This window comes from Hyperolius riggenbachi, chromosome 1, assembly GCF_040937935.1.
Source record: "Hyperolius riggenbachi isolate aHypRig1 chromosome 1, aHypRig1.pri, whole genome shotgun sequence".
In the NCBI taxonomy this organism is placed as follows: Eukaryota; Metazoa; Chordata; class Amphibia; order Anura; family Hyperoliidae; genus Hyperolius; species Hyperolius riggenbachi.
In genome coordinates this window covers 294,022,756-294,042,740 of record NC_090646.1, presented here as the reverse complement: position 1 = coordinate 294,042,740, position 19,985 = coordinate 294,022,756, and the positions used below count along the sequence as shown (strand labels likewise).

The window sequence follows — 19,985 nt, the reverse complement described above, 5'->3', positions numbered from 1 at the left end:
GGCAGAGGAGCAGGAACCGCTCAAGGGCAGAGGCGGAGTGGAGGAGGGTGCCTGGGAAGGTGGAAGGGAGAAAGCGGCAGAAGCAGATAATGCACCTGATGGAGGAGGAAGAGGAGGAGGAGGGTGGCTTTTCTTTTGTGTGCTGCTGCTGCTTTTGCTCAGGTGGCCATCCCATTGCTGTTTGTGCCTTTTCTCCAGGTGCCTTCGTAAGGCACTTGTCCCTACGTGAGTGTTGGCCTTTCCACGGCTCAATTTTTGTTGGCAGAGCGAACAGATGGCTTTGGTCCGATCTGAGGCACACACATTAAAAAATTTCCACACCGCTGAGCCACCCTGGGATGTGGGCACTATGGGGACCTCAGCAGCTGATGCTGAAGGGCAAGTTGGCTGGCTGTACATAGGTGGCAATACATGGTGCCGGACACTGCCACCAGCTGTTTCTGACGAAGAGCTGCCCCAGCTTCTTTCAGCAACTTCTCTCCTCCTCCTACTCTCTGACTCCCCCTCTGAACTGTCCCCCTCTTCATCTCCTCTATTGGGTACATACAGAGGATCCCTATCATCGTCATCATCGTAATCATCCTGCCCAGCTTCGCTTGCCTCAGACAAATCCAAACATGCACCAACATCAGTAGGTCCTTCATCCTCCTTACACGTTACATCCATAATGTTGCCGCGTAACTCAGACATATGAGCTGGTGAAAATTCATCTGGCTGTAACAACAATGGCTGTGCATCAGTGATTTCACCACTAAATAATTCTTGCGAAGTGTCAAATGCAGCGGAAGTGGTGCTAGTAGTAGCACTGGTGGCTGAGCAAGATGAGGTGTTCTGTGTCGCTAAATACTCAACCACGTCCTGACAATCTTGGGAGGTGATGGGACGTGCCTTCTTCCGAGCACTGTACTGTGGGCCAGGTCCACACGAAATTACATTTACACGACCTCGCGCAGACCTGCCGGGTGGCCTTCCTCTGGCTCTGCCACTACCTCTTCCTCTACCTGTTTTGTCCATATCGGGTATGCACGGAGTGGTATATCACACTGCGTGCACTCACGTAGGTAGGTGGGTTCACTTAACTGCACAGGTATGCGCACTGATGCGGTGGGTTCACTGAACAGAACAGGTATACAGTGGCGGGTTCACAGAACAGGTATGCAGTGGCGGGTCTACTGAACAGAACAGGTATGCAGTGGCGGGTTCACTAAACAGAACAGGTATACAGTGGCGGTTCACTAAACAGAACAGGTATGCAGTGGCGGGTCCACTGAACAGAACAGGTATGCAGTGGCGGGTTCACTTAACTGCACAGGTATGCGCACTGATGCGGTGGGTTCACTGAACAGAACAGGTATGCAGTGGCGGGTTCACTAAACAGAACAGGTATACAGTGGCGGTTCACTAAACAGAACAGGTATGCAGTGGCGGGTCCACTGAACAGAACAGGTATGCAGTGGCGGGTTCACTTAACTGCACAGGTATGCGCACTGATGCGGTGGGTTCACTGAACAGAACAGGTATGCAGTGGCGGGTTCACTAAACAGAACAGGTATACAGTGGCGGTTCACTAAACAGAACAGGTATGCAGTGGCGGGTCCACTGAACAGAACAGGTATGCAGTGGCGGGTTCACTTAACTGCACAGGTATGCGCACTGATGCGGTGGGTTCACTGAACAGAACAGGTATGCAGTGGCGGGTTCACTAAACAGAACAGGTATGCAGTGGCGGGTCCACTGAACAGAACAGGTATGCAGTGGCGGGTTCACTTAACTGCACAGGTATGCGCACTGATGCGGTGGGTCCACTGAACAGAACAGGTATGCAGTGGCGGGTTCACTAAACAGAACAGGTATACAGTGGCGGTTCACTAAACAGAACAGGTATGCAGTGGCGGGTCCACTGAACAGAACAGGTATGCAGTGGTGGGTTCACAGCACAGGTATGCAGTGGTGGGTTCACAGCACAGGTATGCAGTGGTGGGTTCACAGCACAGGTATGCAGTGGTGGGTTCAATGAACAGGTATACAGTGGCGGGTCCACTGAACAGAACAGGTATGCAGTGGTGGGTTCACAGCACAGGTATGCAGTGGTGGGTTCACAGCACAGGTATGCAGTGGTGGGTTCACAGAACAGGTATGCAGCCAGACAGGAACAAGCTAAGCCTAACTAATCTTTCCCTGAGAGACAGTCTGCAGCAGCTCGCCCTACTCTGACTAATGCAGGCACACGAGTGGCCGTAATGGCCGCCGCTGCCTGCCTTATATAAGGGGGGGTGGGGCTCCAGGGGCTAGTGTAGCCTAATTGGCTACACTGGGCCTGCTGACTGTGATGTAGAGGGTCAAAGTTGACCCTCCATGTGCATTATGGGGCGAACCGAACTTCCGCAAAGGTTCGCCTGCGGGACGCGAACGCGAACCACTGAAGTTCGCATGGAACCGTTCGCAGGCGAACCGTTCGGCCCAACTCTACGAAGGACAAGCAGAAAGGAAGAAGAAGAGAAAGGAATAAAGAAAAAGATATGAACCCCTGCGGCTTGTATCAATAAAGAGCCATTCCTGGACAATTTAAACAATAATACCATACCTATATTTTCAAGCCAGGATGGGAGCAGAAAAAAAACTATAAAACAGTAGAACAAGGACATATTTTATCCTTGTTAGGATGTGCCCCACTGCACATCCATATGGGGGAAACATACTGGCACCTTGCGGCCACTCAGTGCACGGGCCCCGTCAACCTCACCCATAGCTTATTATTTGTTAACTGAAACTGGCATTAGAATGTAGAGGAATATTTCAAATAAAATAAAATAAATCAAGATGTTGGGCTTTTAGGTGAGAGTCGTGGTGGTGGGGACTCTCTTGAGATGTTTCTTTGCCGGAGAACTTGGTGGTGGAAGTTTTGGCATGCGGAGGCCTAGGCCTTTCAGCAGGTCTGGTGCATCTTCTGGGGAGGAGATCGCATGGTATATCCCATCTTTTACCACTATCAACTTAAAGGGATAGCCCCACCTATATTGAAATCCCTTTTCCCTCAGTAATGATGTGACAGGGCGCAGTTTTCTTCTTTTTGCCAGAGTCATAGGAGATATATCGTTAAAGATCTGCAGTTCATGATCTCGGAACGTATATGACGGCGTATTTCTCGTTGCAAGGGAGATTATCTCCCTGGCCTCATAGTAATGGAATTTCGCTATAATGTCGCGTAGTTAAGGGGCCCCTTCTGGACGTGGGCCTATGTCTCTGTGTGCTCTATCAAAGCGCCACATATCTTGCGGGGTGTCTGGAGAAATGTTCGTGCACAAGTCTATTAAGTAAGCTTTAATATCTGGAGGTTTAACAGTATCGGGCACCCCTCTTACCCGGAGATTGGATCTTCGATCTCGATTCTCGTGGTCTTCAATGGAGCGTTGAAGTTCAGTCACAGTGTCCGTTAGCCTGTAGTTCTCCTCCTCCAAGTATGAACAGCGTTCTTCTAAGGCCTCGACCGATTGCTCGAGTGATGTGGTACGCGTCAGGACTACTTCTATGTCCGAACGTAGGTCCGCCACAGCCGAGGAGACCGCCTCTTTTACCGTTATAGAGAGCTTCTCATGAAGATCTGCGAGGCATGACTCCAGCACTTGCCTTGTGATGTATTCGGCTGCTTGGGTAGTGTCCTCGCCGCGTGGAGACTTAGGAGACGCCATCTTGGGCGGGTCGGGTTGTTGCTTAGGCCTCAGGAAGTAAGTGTCCAAATTTTTGGATTTCTCCGCTCTTTTCCTTCTTTTAGGTCCCATACACGGCTGCCCCTGGCTCTTCGGGATGTAAATCCACCTCACAGATGTCTTTTGGAAGAGCTGAGTGCCAGTTTGCCACTAGAATGGGTGAGGTATTCAGCGGAGCTCCCGGTCTAAGCGGCCATCTTGCTCAGCGCCACGCATGCGCCCCCAATCCCCAGACGTTTTTGAACTTTTTCTGACGTTTCTTTTTAGTACATACTCAAAACCAACTGTATATGAAAATACTGCGCCCATGCTTTTTTAAGCAGGGTTCCATTTTAGAATTATTTTCTGCGCATACGTAATCATCAATTGAAATGCTATAATTTTGTGTAGAGAGTATGTCATCGCTCAAGTTCCCAATAATAGTGTCTCTGGCAGTAATGGGATACTTATGCAGCACACCCCTGTATCTATTCATGTACCAGTGACCAGTACCTTTGGATCCCCAGGCAAAGTCATACAATATGTATGAAGTCTGCATCAGCCTGAGAACATCTACCGCACTGTCCAGATGCCATGGGGTCGATCTTCCATAGCCGAACAGGCGTGATATAGCTTCTGTGGAGGAATTTTAAGGATACCAGCCTGTCCCACTCCCCTAAATTCTGGAATGAGCTGTGCTTCACAATGCCTCTCAAGGCTGCAGTTAACCTTGTTCTTTAGCATCTTTTTCTGCTGCTTTTTCCCTTCAACTCAACTTTCCATTAGGCCTGGGACCCACTTGCAGCGCTTTTTTAAGCACTTGTGATTTGAAAAGCTTTTGCTAATGTAATGCTATGTGTGTGATCCCAATTGAGGGATGTGATTTTTAAAAAAATCCCCCATAGCATTACATTAGCAAGAGCTTTACAAATCACAAGCACTTAGAAAAGCGCTGCTAGTAGGTTCCAGGCCTTAATGTGCTTGTATACAACACTCTAAACAGCCAACTTCTTTAGCAATGACCTTTTGTGGCTTACCTCATTTTGGACAACTGTTGAGCCAACAGTCTTCCCCATAATTGTGTGGTCTACTGAACCAGATCATTTAAAGGCTCAAGACACTTCTGCAGATAATTTGGGCTAAGTAGCTGAGAGGAATGAAATACCACGATTCTACAATAACAATGAACTTTTTCACAGTACAGTATTCTAATTATCTGAAATACTGAATATTGGGTTTTCATTACCTGTAGGCGATAATCATCACAGTTAAAATAAAGGCTTGAAATATATCACTCCTCGTGTAATGAATCCATATGGTGTATGAACTTAATTTTCTGAATTGAAATACTGATGATATTCTAATTTATTGAGATGCACTAATACTTCAGAAAGAGATGTAAGGAGAGTTTTAGTTTGCTAGAGATGTCTGATGAATTCGTTTGTTTTGTTAAAGAAAGAAAATACTGTATATACTCACATTTTTCTTAATTTATTTATTTAGGCATTCATATAGCACCGACATATTACGCAGCGCTGTACAGAGTATATTGTCTTGTCACTAACTGTCCCTCAGAGGGGCTCACAATCTAGTCCCTAGCATAGTCATATGTCTAAGCATGTATTGTGTAGGTCCAATTTAGGGGGAAGCCAATTAACTTATCTGTATGTTTTTGGGATGTGGGAGGAAACAGAACATACAAACTCCTTGCAGATGTTGACCTGGCTGGGATTTAAACCAGGGACCCAGCGCTGCAAGGCGAGAGCGCTAACCACTCCGCCACCAAGCTGCCCGAAGTACCCACTTTTCCCTCAGAAACCAGGAAACAGTGATTGACTCATGTATAAGCCCCCTCTCCAGTAGCCAGATGTGACCCTTAGTACAAGTCAGCCCTTCTCCCCATAGCACAATGATCATCACCCGAAAGGGAAAGATACATGTCCATGGCCCATATGCAATTCACTTTTTCTCCTGAGTTTTCTCCTAGTAGATACTTTTTCATCTTTCATCATGTTTTAACTAACTTTTCAGCAATCTGCAATTGAAAAAGTACTAAAAGGTAGGTTAAAAGGTACTGTCAAAATTATTCTGAGTGTTTTCTTGCTTCCTGGTGGCTTAAAAGGCGGTTTATTAATAAGGTATGAAAATATCACCTAGGATTAAACTTAGGATAAAAAGTGAATTGCATATGGGCCCATGTCTCCATCAGCACCCCAGCTAGCATGAGGCAGTGACAGAAATTGAAAATTACGATTGGTAAGCAATTTCTTGATAAATACAGTGTTAATCTGCTGTCATTGCATGACTGACAACAGGGGTAACAGAATGTCAACATTCTTGCTATAATGATTCTTTAACCCTTTGATGACCGGCTGCCTAACCCCCCTTAAGGACCAGGCCATTTTACATGCGGGGGGCCATTTGGGGGGGGGAGGGGTCAGGCAGCTGAATCCCTAGTAGAGCTGGCTGGTGTCCCCGGTGTGGCCAGGTGTCCCACGTATTGCCAGCAGCCTTTACTCACCCTCCCAGGCTCCAGCGACGAGCAGCTCTAGTCCTGTGACCCGACACTTACGTCAGAGCAAGCAAAGATGCCGGCCAGAGTGGAGGGGAGCGAAGATCACCGGGGGAACATCAGGAAGGTGAGTGGATCCTCTTCTTCCCCTCCTACCGCCGCTGCTCTAATAGTGATCACTATGAGCCGCCGGCGATCCTAGTGATCACGTGATCAGAAGCCAATCGCGATGGCTTATGACAGCTTAATCTTCCCTTTCGGGTGCGCATGATCACGTTGGGAGCGAAAATGGCAGGTGGTGTAAATCCTACGCTGCATAAGGCTTAGACAGCCACAACTGCGGCGTAGGATTTACCAGCAGCAGTCCCCAAAAGGTTAAGGATAGCTGCAAACCATACATTTTTTTAGATTGACACCTTCAGCAAAGTGAGAACTTAAAATGAGCGGGAAGCGAATACAACCCCCCCCCCCCCCAAAAAAAAAAAAACCACCACTGGCTACCCAGTTATCAGTCTCCGACCGATGGGTTTGAGACTGCTTTCTCTTCCACTGCACAAGGCTTTGGCAGTCTTCAGGAGCTTGAGTGATCCCGAAGACGGGTTGCTCCGAACTGCGCATTGAGCGTGACAATGTGCCGTGCTCATCCATAGGTCGGAGACTGCCGACGGGAGCCAGCAGTGGAACACGGGGACTGTAGGAGGAATGGAAAGTCTCTATAGGACCCAGAGATTTTCCTCTGAAGCAAATACAAAAAAAAATAAAATACTCGAAACTCCCTTTAAAGGACAACCAAGGTGACATAATGAGATAGACATGTGTATGTGCCAAGCACACAAATAACTAGGCTGTGTTACTTTTTTTCTTTCCCTGCCTGAAAGAGTTAAATCAAATATGCAAGTGACAGTTTCTGCCCAGGTCGAAACCGGATCAGACTATAGAATAACCCTGACTGATAAGTAATTACAGCCATAAAATGGGCAGCACGGTGGTGTAGTGGTTAGGTCTCTCGCCTTGCAGCGCTGGGTCCCTGGTTCGAATCCCAGCCAGGGCACTATCTGCAAAGAGTTTGTATGTTCTCTCCGTGTCTGCGTGGGTTTCCTCCGGGCACTCCGGTTTCCTCCCGCATTCCAAAAACATACGGATAAGTTAATTGGCTCCCCCTAAAAAAATTGGCCCTAGACTACAGTACTTACACTACATAATATAGACATATGGCAATGATAGGGATTCGATTGTGAGCTCCTTTGAGGGACAGTTAGTGACAAGATATATATACACTGTACAGCGCTGCGTAATATGTCGGCGCTATATAAATACTAAATAATAATAATAAAATACTTGTCTGTCAGTAAATGGCTTCCCGGAGCAGGAAAGAGATAAGAAGGGTCAATAATTCATAGATTTAAGCTCTAGCATACTTCAATGAAGGTGTCATTCAGCAGAGACAATGAAACAGTAACAACTTAAAAACTACATTTAAATATAAAATAAAACTGTAAAATGTCTAAAAATTTTTAGGAAAAGGAAGATAGATACAATTTGGGGAGATGTGTAGTCCAGAGGAGTCCCAGGAGTTCTTACAGATACAGGAAAACAGAGCGAGAGACCAGGATCCCCTTATGGTGTTGTATATTAATGTCAAATTCTGGATAAATAGAAAGTGATGAGGTACTCACAAAGGTGGGTTGCAAGACCAGCAACCACAGTATAAAAAACTGTGAGGAAATCCCGTCCCCACTTGGGTTCTTTGTCTTCAAATGTATTGGGTCGCACTCCAGAAAAAAATGATTGTTTGGGTACACAAAACAATTGACAGCAACCTCTAATACCCTCTTTCCCCTAAATTAAGACATCCCCCGAAAATAAGACATCCCTTATATTTCAAGCATGCTTGAAATATAAGACATTCCCCGAAAATAAGACACCCCCCCCCCCCCCTGCGATCCTCCATGCCGCCGAGCCAACCCCCCCTTCTGCCGCTGTGCTGCCGATTTACCTCCCTGCTGCTGGCCCCCCTCCTCCAGCAAATCGGATCTCCCTCCGGCGTGCGCTGTGCATAATGCAGATCTCAGATCAGCGAGGAAAGGCATCTAAAGTTGTATAGTAACAGCGCTGACGTATACAGGAAGTAAACAGAGATCATTTCCCGTATCCTGCGGCATTGATACTGTACAAGTTTATATGCTTTTCCCCGCTGATCTGATATTTGAATTATGCACAGCGACAACGGAGGGGGATCCGACTTTCTGGAGGAGGGGGGCCAGCAGCAGGGAGGTAAATTGATGGCGGCAGCAGCACAACTCTGTCAGAAGGCATAAGCTTACTGTTTTGTCCTGATGGAGTCAGTTTCATTCCATGCATTCGCACGGAGAGGTGTTAGTGTCTGCGGCAGGGGCGGGGAGAGGGGGGAATATGCCTATATACGCTGGCTACATAATAGGGGGATTTTGGCTATATACTGGGGGGGGGGGGGGGGGGGGGGGAGGGTGTGTGGGTATACACTAGGGGTTTCTGGCTATATACTAGGGGAGATCTAGCTAAATACTGAAGGGGGATCTGGCTAGCACCACAAAATATAAGGCCCCCCCCCGAAAATAAGCCCTAGCACATATTTTTAAGGAAAAATTAATATAAGACAGGGTCTTATTTTCGGGGAAACACGGTAGCTATGGGGCTGTAAACAATATCACTCGGAGGGAGAAGGCGCCCCAAAAAATAACCATAGATGTAATAAATATAAAATGGCTTACCCACTAAGAAGAAGGGGCAACACCAATATATAATTGGAGCATGTAAAAGCTTTTAGGCTCCTTTTAGGCGCTCCAAGCGCTGCACCTTGGCTACCCAGATACTGCTTTATTTGATCTGAGGAAGCAGACTGTGCTCCGCAAAATGAGTTATTGTTTTTGTGCCTGGTTATTAAAAAGTCTTTCTTATATTTGCGTTGCTTCTTCTTCTTAGAGGCAAGCCATTTTATATTTATTACATCCATGGTTATTTTTTGGGGTGCCTTCTCCCTCCCAGTGATAGATACAATTGTTTTTCTCATCAGTTTATTTTCACCTCGGATGTCCTTTAATGTTTTATATCATTTGATTAGTATCAAAGTTTTTTATAGTTAAGAACAAATTCCATTGAAATTTCCTCCAGGACTGAATTAGGACATTCATGTCCCAGGGCAACAGTTGCCGTGACAGCTACATTTTTCTTTCTTTAAAACATAATATTTTTCAAAGAAAAGGGAGAGGACATTAAAAACAAAAAAAAACAAACCTTTTTATTCACAATCATTTCCACATTAACTACTAAGCAGATAAAATAAATGCAAAAGAATTGCTGTAGTGTTAATAGTGTGTATAAAACACATACACACTGTATATGTATGGAAAAAAAAAGTTTTTAATATAATGTTCTAGTTTACTAGAAAAAAAAAAAAAGTACCATGTTCTCTAAATATTTGTAATCACTTGTTCCCCTGTATCTTTGCAACAAGGAGCATATCTGTTATAGTTGCAGTATAATAGAATAAAAATCTTAAAAAAAAAATACTGGAGATGTGTACCGTAAAACTGGTATGTGAACTAGTCATAGCCAAACTAGAGCTCTGCTCATATGTCCTCACTGCTGGTCACTCTGTGGCTGGCTGGATGATGCCTTACTGAGCGATGTGGAGGTAGCTGGAAGATAAAGCTGTCATTCATTTGCTAACAGGCCTGCCATATAGCCAGCTGTAGCCTGACATTTTCACGAGGTCCAGTTTGCATTCAGATAAACATGTGGTTTAGAAGAGTATCTTGTTGATTTACTAAGCACTTGGTTTTTCAGTAAGTTCCATGCCGTATGTATCCGGGCTGTCCATCTCTTTGGATGACTTTCCTTCAGCCAAATTTGCAGTTTCAGAGCACTCAGGATCTGCAGACTCTTCTGCTGTCCTATCTGTATTCAGGCCCTCCTGTTCCTCAGTTGTTTCTGGTGTGCTGTTCTGATCTGTGCCAGTTTGAGGATGTTCCTCTGTAGACTGGTCCACATCATGTTCTTTTTGTTCACGGTTTTGTTCCAGGCCCTGTTCTGACTGACAAGGAGCTAGAACCAAAGGGGGATTTGGAATATCTTTTTGCTGTGAAAGAGAAACAGAGCACATGAATATCGCATAGTCCAAAAGAATAGAAAACAACATAATATGCTTTCATACAGCCTTCAAAAGTAAAGTGAAAGAAAAATACAAAGTAAAACAGAAAAGTTAAAGACAAGTAAAAACACTAAAATCTTAAAAGAAATGGGTTAGAGCAAAATGCATATTTACTAAATATAAATTTGCCTATTTCTTCTCTATGCGAGCAAGAGGGATCTCCCATGAAATTATTTTATGTTTCTTAAAGGCCAAAGATACTTCGACAGACACTGTTTTACAGTGTGACTATAACAACTCAATTTTACAGAGCAATACAAATCCATAGCATACAGCTGTTTCGGGCTCATTGGCTCTCATCAGTGCCAGGTATGGATTAATTGGCCGAATTGTAGGACTTCAGGAATAGGGGAATAGAGGTCTTACATATTACCTAGTAAAGTAGACTAAAAAGGTACCTAAAAGACCTTTTAATTAAAAATAATAAAAAAATACAGGCTTTCCTAAGTCCATAGTGTTTCCGGCAGAAAGACTTTGTTACAAGTCCTGGCGGCGCTAATTACTATTCCCCCTCCAGGAAGCCGTGGATAGTGGAGAAAGATGTAATTCAGCTTCCAGCTATTGCTGCAGGCCGAATTAAAGTGTTTTACAAGTAATTTGAGCTCTGTCTTTTGATGGCGCCTAAATTACTCACTGAGCGCGGTTATAGCCGTAATTCCTATACGGCCTATGGTGGCGCCGGCTGTGCCTAAATGCCCTGCGCTGTTTTAACAGTGCTTGCACTGAGGGTCTGTCTTACAATGGTGGTTACAATGGGGCCATGGGCCAAAATTACACTACAATTTATAAAAATAAACTTACAATAGCCAACCAAGATAATTGGAGCCTTTTACAATGTAGATACTTCCGAGGATCACAAGGATCTAAACTAGATTTCTCTAATACGTTCGCTGCATTGGAGGGGCTGTGCCACAATACAGGAACCCAGAAAAGGAATATTATCCCAGATTTACACCAGAGAGATAGCATCCCTCCAGCCCTCTCCGGCCTTATCGCTCCCTCGCCAATCTCCTCCGCCTCCTGGGTGGTCCCGTAGATGCCCCATTATCTTCGGGCAGTCGGGCGTACTGAGCCCACTGGCTGAAGATAACGGGGCTTCTATGGGACCACCCAGGAGGCGGAGGAGATCAGCAAGGGAGCGATAAGCCCGGAGAGGGCTGGAGGAAGCCCCAGTTATTTATAAAAAATTTTCTCCCCTTTCGTCTCAGGTACACTTTAAAAGCTCTACACAAGATGAATTTATTCCGTAAAGTCCAAGACCAAGCTGCATTAAATTAACATAACATTTGAATCAGCTTAGAACCATTAGTATTGTATTAACCATTTCTAATTACTACCAAATAATATCGTTGGAATTATTGAAATGTTTTTTTATGATTAACTTTCCTATTTTCCTAAATATTTTAGTTTTTACCTTTTCTGTGCTCATTTTCCTCCCTTCTATAACCTTAATGAATGGCTGTTTGTTAATGAGCGCTGGTTCACACTGCAATAACTTTAGTGCTAGTGATTTGAAAAGCTCTTGCTCACATTGCTCAAGTGAGAACACGCACATAGCATTACATTAGCAAGAGGTTTTAAAATCACAAGAACTTAGAAAAAGCTCTTGCAGCGTGAACCAGCCCTAAAGCCCCATCTACACCATACAATTTTTTGTGCACTTTTATTCGATTCATCGATTCAATCCAATCCGACATGTCCGATCGGGATTCGATTCAATTTGATCGGTAGTGTGATCGATTTGCCATTTTTTTGCAATGACATTCGACCACACTATTGAATCTCGATCGGACATGTCAGATTGAATTGAATCGATGAATCAAATAAAATATTGTATGGTGTAGATGGAGCTTAAGAGACGGCTCCAGGCTGGAGATAAATACCGAACATCTCACATGCTTACTGCATGCTCTAATCTTTATGAATTGACATTTAATGAGGGATTTAACTCAAGTCGGTAATTTGCCTCACTAGTCAGCAATTTCGTTTTCTATTCGGTAATAGCCTTTGTAAATTGACATTTCACAGAATGTTCCATAAAATCAGCAGTTTTTTGCTTTAGCAATACAGTAGTGTTTAGTGAATTAAAGCCAAATTAGAGAAATGTAACTATAAAATGTTTTGCATACCACTGGCACACATACAGTACATTTTAACATTCTGCTAGGAACTGGTACTGCAACACATGGACTATTTGATAATAAACACTAGAGATGAATATGAATTTGGACTTTAGGTAAATGTTTTGCTCAACAGCAAGTGGAATTTATGTTGCTCAACTGGAAGTTTGAAGAGGGCTGATAAGATTAGGAAAGCTTAGGTCTGGTTAACACTGTAAAAGCTTTATCCAAGCATTTGTGGTTTGAAAAGCTCTTGCTAATGTAATGCTATGGGTGTGATCCCAGTTGAGGGATGTAATTTTATAAAAATCCCCCATAGCATTGCATTAGCAAGAGCTTTTCAAATCACAAGCATTTCAAGAACTCTTGCAGTGTGAACCATGCCTTACCGATGACCTGCCAGCTGATTTAATCAACTAAGCTGTCAGGTTTAATCAACAACCTTCCAAATCTAATATTCCGAATTTTCCGCCGTATAAGACACACTTTTTCTCCCCCCAAAATGGGGAGAAAGAGTCCCTGCGTCTTATACTGCAAATGCAGGGAATCCCCGACTTACAAACGCCCGCCAATACGAACCGCGACCCGCCACCACGTCGGGGATTCCCTGCACTAGCTCCCTGTGTGGTCCACTCCCCCTTCCCTGTGTAAATAGTGTGGCAGGAGGCATGTATGTGTCAGAGTGGCCGCCGAGATCACTGCCTGGCTCCACGGGCGGTCAGCTTGCCCAATCTCCCCTCCCCACATATGTGCGCTCCCCCCCGGGAGTCAGGCTTAGCATAGCGGCAGTCTTACTTACTCCAGCCGCTCTCCGGGAATGCAGACCTGGTCTCCTCTCTCGTCGCTCCTCTAGTGATGGCTTCTGTAATACGCGTCATTGATGAAGCCATCATTGGAGGAGCGACGAGAGAGGAGACCAGGTCTGCATTCCCAGAGAGCAGCTGTAAGTAAGGGAGTAAGTAAGACTGCCGCTATGCTAAGCCTTACACCCGGAGGGGGGGGGGGGGGGGGGGAGTGGACACATCAGCGGGGGGTGAGCGCAGACATCAGCGGGGGGTGAGCACGCATATTGGGCAAGCTGACCGCGCGGGGAGCCAGGCAGTGATCTCGGCGGCCACTCTGGTACATACCCGCCACACTATTTACACAGGGAAGGGGGAGCGGACCACACATGGAGCTGGGGTTATCTAAAGGCACATGGGGACACCTGGGGTCAACAATAGGAACACCTAAGGGCACATGGGGGACACTGGGGGCCATACTAGAAACACCTAAGGGCACATGGGGACACTGGGAGGGGGGGCACACTGGGAATGCCTAAGGGCACATGAGGGACACTGGGGGGCACACTGGGAACACCTAAGGGCTCATGGGGGCCACACTGGGACTACCTAAGGGCACATGGGGGACACCTTGGGGCCCACTGGGAACACCCAAGGGCACATGGGGGACACCGAGGGCATATGGGGGACACTGAGGGCACATGTGGGACACCTGGGGGCAACACTGGGAACACCTAAGGGCTCATGGGGGCCACAGTGGGAACACCCAAGGGCACATGGGGGACACCTGAGGACTACACTGAGGACACCTAAGGGCACATGGGAGACACTGAGGACACATGCGGGACACCTAAGGGGGGGGGGACACTGGGGGCACATGGTGGACACCTGAGGGCACATGGGAGACTCCTGAGGGCATTAATTGGGGTAGAACACCTACAAGACGCTCCTGGAATATAGACGCACCAGGTTTAGTATAGATTTTTTTTTCCACTGATTTTTTCCCTCAAAACCTGGGTGCGTCTTATATTCCAGAGCGTCTTATACGGCGAAAAATAAGGTATTTTTTGGACTATAAGACTCACTTTTTCTCCCCCAAAAGTGGTGAAAAAAAAGTCACTGTGTCAAATAAATCTTTAAAAAAAAAAAAAAGTCACTGCGTCTTATAGTCCAAATGCTCCTGACTTATGAACGCCTGCCAATACGACCCTCCAACCCACCGCAATGTCGTGGACTCCCTGTACTGTGCCCATGCAGAAAAGGACACAGGGGGATACAAAGGGACATAGAGGACGACACAAGGAGGACAGAGGGAGACACAAGAGGTACAAGGGGGCATAATGCACAAGATGCCCCTTCACCATGGATGCACCAGGTTTAGTGTATTTTTTTTCCTGGTTTTTGTCCTCTAAACCTGGGTGCGTCTTACGGTCAGGAGCGTCTTATAGTCCAAAAAATACAGTATATTATGTACTTTACATAATTCATAGACTGTTTATTCTACAGCATACTACTGTATGTTACATTTTTATATGATTAATACCATATGATGCTAACCTGTGATATCGCAGATGACTATCATTTATTCCAATTTGTATTGTACTTTATACATAATCTAATAAAAAGACTGTAAAAGAAAAGCTAAGTGTTGTAAGTTTTCTACTGAGCAACCTTAATTTTCTATAGCTCTTAGCTGCATGTGTTGGTCAGGCACCCATCCAATAACTATAGCCCAGTGGTTCCCAATCTTTTTCAAGTCATTAATCATCACGCCAAAACATTCACATCTCCATGACACGCCGTTGCTGGCTTAAGGTGCATACACACATCAGACTATAGTCTTTGGAAAATGAAAGATCACAGACCAATCTTACCACCCTTCATGTAGTATGAGAGCCATACTCTACACAGTCTTTTCTATGGAGCTGAACTCCACATCAGAAAAAAATCTTTGCAAGATGCTGCACACACAGATGCTGTACAGACACAAAAGATCAGTATCTGCAAAAGATCTGTTCCTGCCAAAAATCCATTCCTGCAAATTGCAATGATAGTCTATGAGATCTGCAGATCATCATACACACATGATTTAACTGACATTCATGTGCAGATCAAGCAATCATCTGCAGATCTGAAAATCCATCCTGGTGGATCTGATCTGCAGATGAATGTCAGTTAAATCATGTGTGTATGATGATCTGCAGATCTCATAGACTATCATTGCAATTTGCAGGAATGTATTTTTGGCAGGAACAGATCTTTGGCAGCTACAGATCTTTTGAGTGTGTGCAGCATCTTGCAAAGACTTTTTTCTTAAGGGGAGTTCAGCTCCATAGAATAGACTGTGTAGGCATGGCTCTCATACTACATGGAAGGGGTTAAGATTGGTCTGTGATCTTTCATTTTCCAAAGACTATAGTCTGATGTGTGTATGCACCTTAAAGCCCAATCTACACGATACGATTATTGTACGATTCGATTACGATTCTATTTACGATTCGATTAAATCCGACATGTCCGATCGGAGTTCGATTCGATTCAATTCGATTTGCCATTGCAAAACAATGGCAAATCGAATTGAATCGAACTCCGATCGGACATGTCGGATTTAATCGAATCGTAAATAGAATCGTAATCGAATCGTACAAAGAATCGTATCGTGCAGATAGGGTTTTAGTCGCTGCTGCTAATAAGTGGCTGTTGCTGCTTGCTTAGTGGCGGCTGTTAATAAGTGGCTGTTATTGCTGCTGGCATGGTGGTAGTTGCTATTCAGTGTCTGCTACTACTAATGCTGGCATAGTGGCGGCTGCTACTGAGTTGTTGTTACTGCTCCTGGCATAGTGGCAGCTGCTAATTAGTGGTTGCTATCTCAGCTGGTACAGTGGAGGCCAATCATCATTCTGCTTGCACTGTGGTGAGACAGCTGCTCTTTAATGGTGGCTACAGTCATAATGCATCAGGATAAAAAAAAATAATAATTCAGCGCATGCGTGGCTGGGCTGCGCATGCTCAGTCCCACACCTAAGGACTTACCAGGGCCAATTGCGTACTATCCACTGGACTTACCGGGGCCAATTGCGGACAATCCACTTAGCACAGAAGGACAGCAAGAGAAAGTGATCCGCCTGGAGGGGGCTGGAGAAAGCCCCAGGTATGTATATCCTCCCCCCCCCCCCCACCACCACCATCTCAGGTTTACTTTAAAGAGACACTGAAGCGAAAAAAAATATATGATAATGAATTGGTTGTGTACTATGAATAATTACTAGAAGATTAGCAGCAAAGAAAATATTCTCATATTTTTATTTTCAGGTATATAGTGTTTTTTCTAACATTGCATCACTCTATAATATGTGCAGATTACACAACACTCAGCATTCAAAATGAGTCTTTCAGAGCAGTCTGTAAACTAATGACCTCTCCTCTGGCAGAGAAAAAGAAAACTGTTCACTTACAGTTGAGATAATAAAAGTCAGATAACAGCCCTCTCCACGACTAAGTTAGTCGGAGAGCTTAATAGCTTTTTTGCATAGAGATAACAACTGGAGTTTCTCAACTCTTCCTGTACTGGAAACAATTAGACTGATGCATCTGATCTTAATGTTTTTTTCTTAGCTGTACTACACATACAAATCATAATATCATTTTTTTTTCGCTTCAGTGTCTCTTTAAAGCTGTGGATCGACTAAATACAATATTTTCTTTTAATCTGAATGATATTATCAAAAATATGAGTTTGCTAAAAATAACACAATTCCGCATACAGCTTGGTCTGACTGGACTTCTCTTGCAACGGAAGGATTCTTAAATCAGACAGCCTAGAAGGAATTCTAGGTGATATTTTTGCTACAGTGACGTATGGATTCCAGCCCTGATCTGATAAGATTTTGTCCATAAGATGGTACAGTGCTTACCCAATAAAAGACTATGCTGTTACAAGAAATAAAATTACTAAGGTACAATCTCTGTTCTATAAACAAACGCAGGAACAGTCAGAATATAATCATTAAGTGATTCAAGGAACCTCAAAAATTGTGATTACCGTATGTGTTGTGAAGCCACAGCAGAAATCATTACTGCTGTTTTTGACCAGGTGAAAGGATCTATCACCAATATCCTCCTTCTACTAACGTTCAATACCAGAGACATAATATGTCATGGGTCTCTACAGCAAACCTCTGATTGCAGTACCCAATTCACAACTGATGTGGCTCAAACCTAACAGTATACACCCCTCAGGTGTCACCCATTACTCCACAACCCTACTTTTGCTATATTTTATGTATAAACCTATATCCTCACTCTCGCCCTTGCCACAAACTAGCAGCAGTTAGGGTGATATGGAGTTTTTATGGCGCTGACGGCTACTTCAGTATTTCAGTACATATGTAAAATGAATAGATATGTTTCAGTGAAATGTGGGAATTCCCTACTGATTCAATGAATACCTTCCTCAATAGTGCCTCTAAATTTAAACCAAGCACTCACCTTGTGAGCCAGTCCCAAGCCATCCCTACTCCTCTACACACCACTCACACGCTGTCTGCATAGCTGATCATTCAGGCTGTGGGGACTATCTTAGAGACCCTGTTTCCCCATCTGAAAACATAGGCATGGCCCCTTTCTTTTATGTGTGTCCTTGCTAACTACATACTGCATTTTTTTGCATGCATGTTTTCTCAAAGACACACACTCCTGGTAAACAAGTTTACTATCACGATATGAGACACAAACATTTACAAACAGGGACATTTCAGAATGTAAATATCCCATTTGTCAATTGTGCAAGGGATTACTCAACTTTATCAGACTGAGTGCTTAAAACATTAGTATTTCTTGAAGATTCATATCAAACAGGTATTCACCACAAAACCGCTGCCAGTCCAGAACATAGGAAACTCTTTGCGACAAAGGGCCACTGTCAGACTGGTAAAGAGTGTGCATGGCACTAGGTATAGAAGAGCTGGCTGACCCTTCTGCATCAAAGAGAGTGCCACGAAAGTCACAAGAAGACCAATCCCATAGGCTGTGAAGAGATAAAAATAAAGAAAATTAAAAGGTAAGACAATAAAGATCGTAAAGCAAACCCGAGCTAAAAATAAAACGGATGAGCTAAACAATTGTATCTATCCTCTTGCTCCTTTTTTCATTATGTGCCTAAAGGGAACCAGAGACTAAATAAAGAAAATATTTTATATATACCTGGGGCTTCCTCTAGCCCCATACGCACGGATCGCTCCCACGCCGCCATCCACCGCTGCCTGCAACTACGAGAACCGGCTCCTGTCACTGACGTCATCGGAGCAAGCTACGCAGGAGAAGTGCGCCCTCTACGTATCTCTCCAACGGCTGCTGGAGAGATACGCAAAGAGCGCACTTCTCCTACGCTAGACTGGCTCCGACTGACGGAAGAGCGGGGAGCTGGATCTCATAGCTGCGGGCAGCGGAGGACGGCGGCGTGGGAGCGATCCGTGCGTATGGGGCTGGAGGAAGCCCCAGGTATGTATAAAATATTTATTTTATCTCTGGTTCTCTTTAAAGACTAAAGAAGTAGGGTTAATGTTTTTATTGTCTCACCTGAATGACAAAGTCTTAAAGGAGTACTGTGAAGGGGTGAGGGGGAAGAGTTGAACTTACCTGGGGGTTCTAACTTTAGCCCCGCAGACATCCTGTGTCCACACCGGGACAAAACGATCCTCCGGTCCCTGCCGCGGCTCACTTCCTGGTTTTTGCGACTTTAATGTTGCAGGCCATTGCGCCTGTGAGACCCTGGCTGCGTGCGTCTTCGCTAACATCTGCGGGGCGGCGTTAGAAGCCACAGGTAAATTCACCTCCCCCCCCCTTTACAGTACTCCTTTAAAGAACACATGAAACAGTAAAAAAGAAACCTTTGTGTCCACAGCACTAACTCCTCACCCTCCTTCTGCTGCTTGTTGTCTTCAGGTTCCCTTCCGCTCCCTGTTCCAGGGAGCTTTCTGTGTACGTTAGAAGCCCCAGGTAAGTTCAACTCTATCCCCCCCCCCCCTTTTACAGTACAGAAACAGTAAAATATAAACCTTTGTGTCCACAGTAGTAACTCCTCACCCTCCTTCTACTGCTTGTTGTCTTCAGGGTACCTTCTGCCCCCTGTTCCAGGAATCTTTCTGTGTACAGAGCCCCAGAAGGTCACCAGGCTGTGAATCAAACGCATCTGAACTGGGCATAAGTGCATTTCAATTTGCACATGCCAGTGAAAGAAAGTGCTTGTGCACTTCTTATTTGTCTCATGCTAGGGTGTTTCCTTTTACTGGGCATGTATAATTCAGTACTCATACATGGCCACAGATGCCTCCTGCACAGTGTATTAGAAAGAAGAAGGAAGAAGAAGGAGGAAGAAGAAGAAGGAGGAAGAAGAAGAAGGAGGAAGAAGAAGAAGGAGGAAGAAGAAGAAGGAAGAAGAAGAAGAAGGAAGAAGAAGAAAGAAGAAGAAGAAAGAAGAAAGAAGAAAGAAGAAGAAAGAAGAAGGAAGAAGAAGAAGAAGAAGGAGGAAGAAGAAGAAGAAGAAGAAGGAAGAAGAAGAAGAAGGAAGAAGAAGGAAGAAGAAGAAGGAAGAAGAAGAAGAAGGAAGAAGAAGAAGAAGGAAGAAGAAGAAGAAGGAAGAAGAAGAAGAAGAAAGAAGAAGAAGAAGAAAGAAGAAAGAAGAAAGAAGGAAGAAGG

General features: G+C 44.8%; 1 protein-coding gene across 1 annotated transcript in view; it reads right to left on the bottom strand.

Moving 5' to 3' along the window:
* Positions 1-9,454: 9,454 nt before the first annotated feature.
* SPPL2B (signal peptide peptidase like 2B) overlaps positions 9,455-19,985 on the bottom strand; it is a 118,267-nt gene continuing 107,736 nt past the window's right edge. Inside the window, exons 13-14 of the mRNA XM_068233692.1 lie at positions 18,155-18,315; positions 9,455-10,315 (exon numbers count right to left, since the gene is read on the bottom strand). Coding sequence (XP_068089793.1) covers positions 10,004-10,315; positions 18,155-18,315 — 473 coding nt within the window. The 3' untranslated portion in view covers positions 9,455-10,003. The remainder of the gene's footprint in view (positions 10,316-18,154; positions 18,316-19,985) is intronic.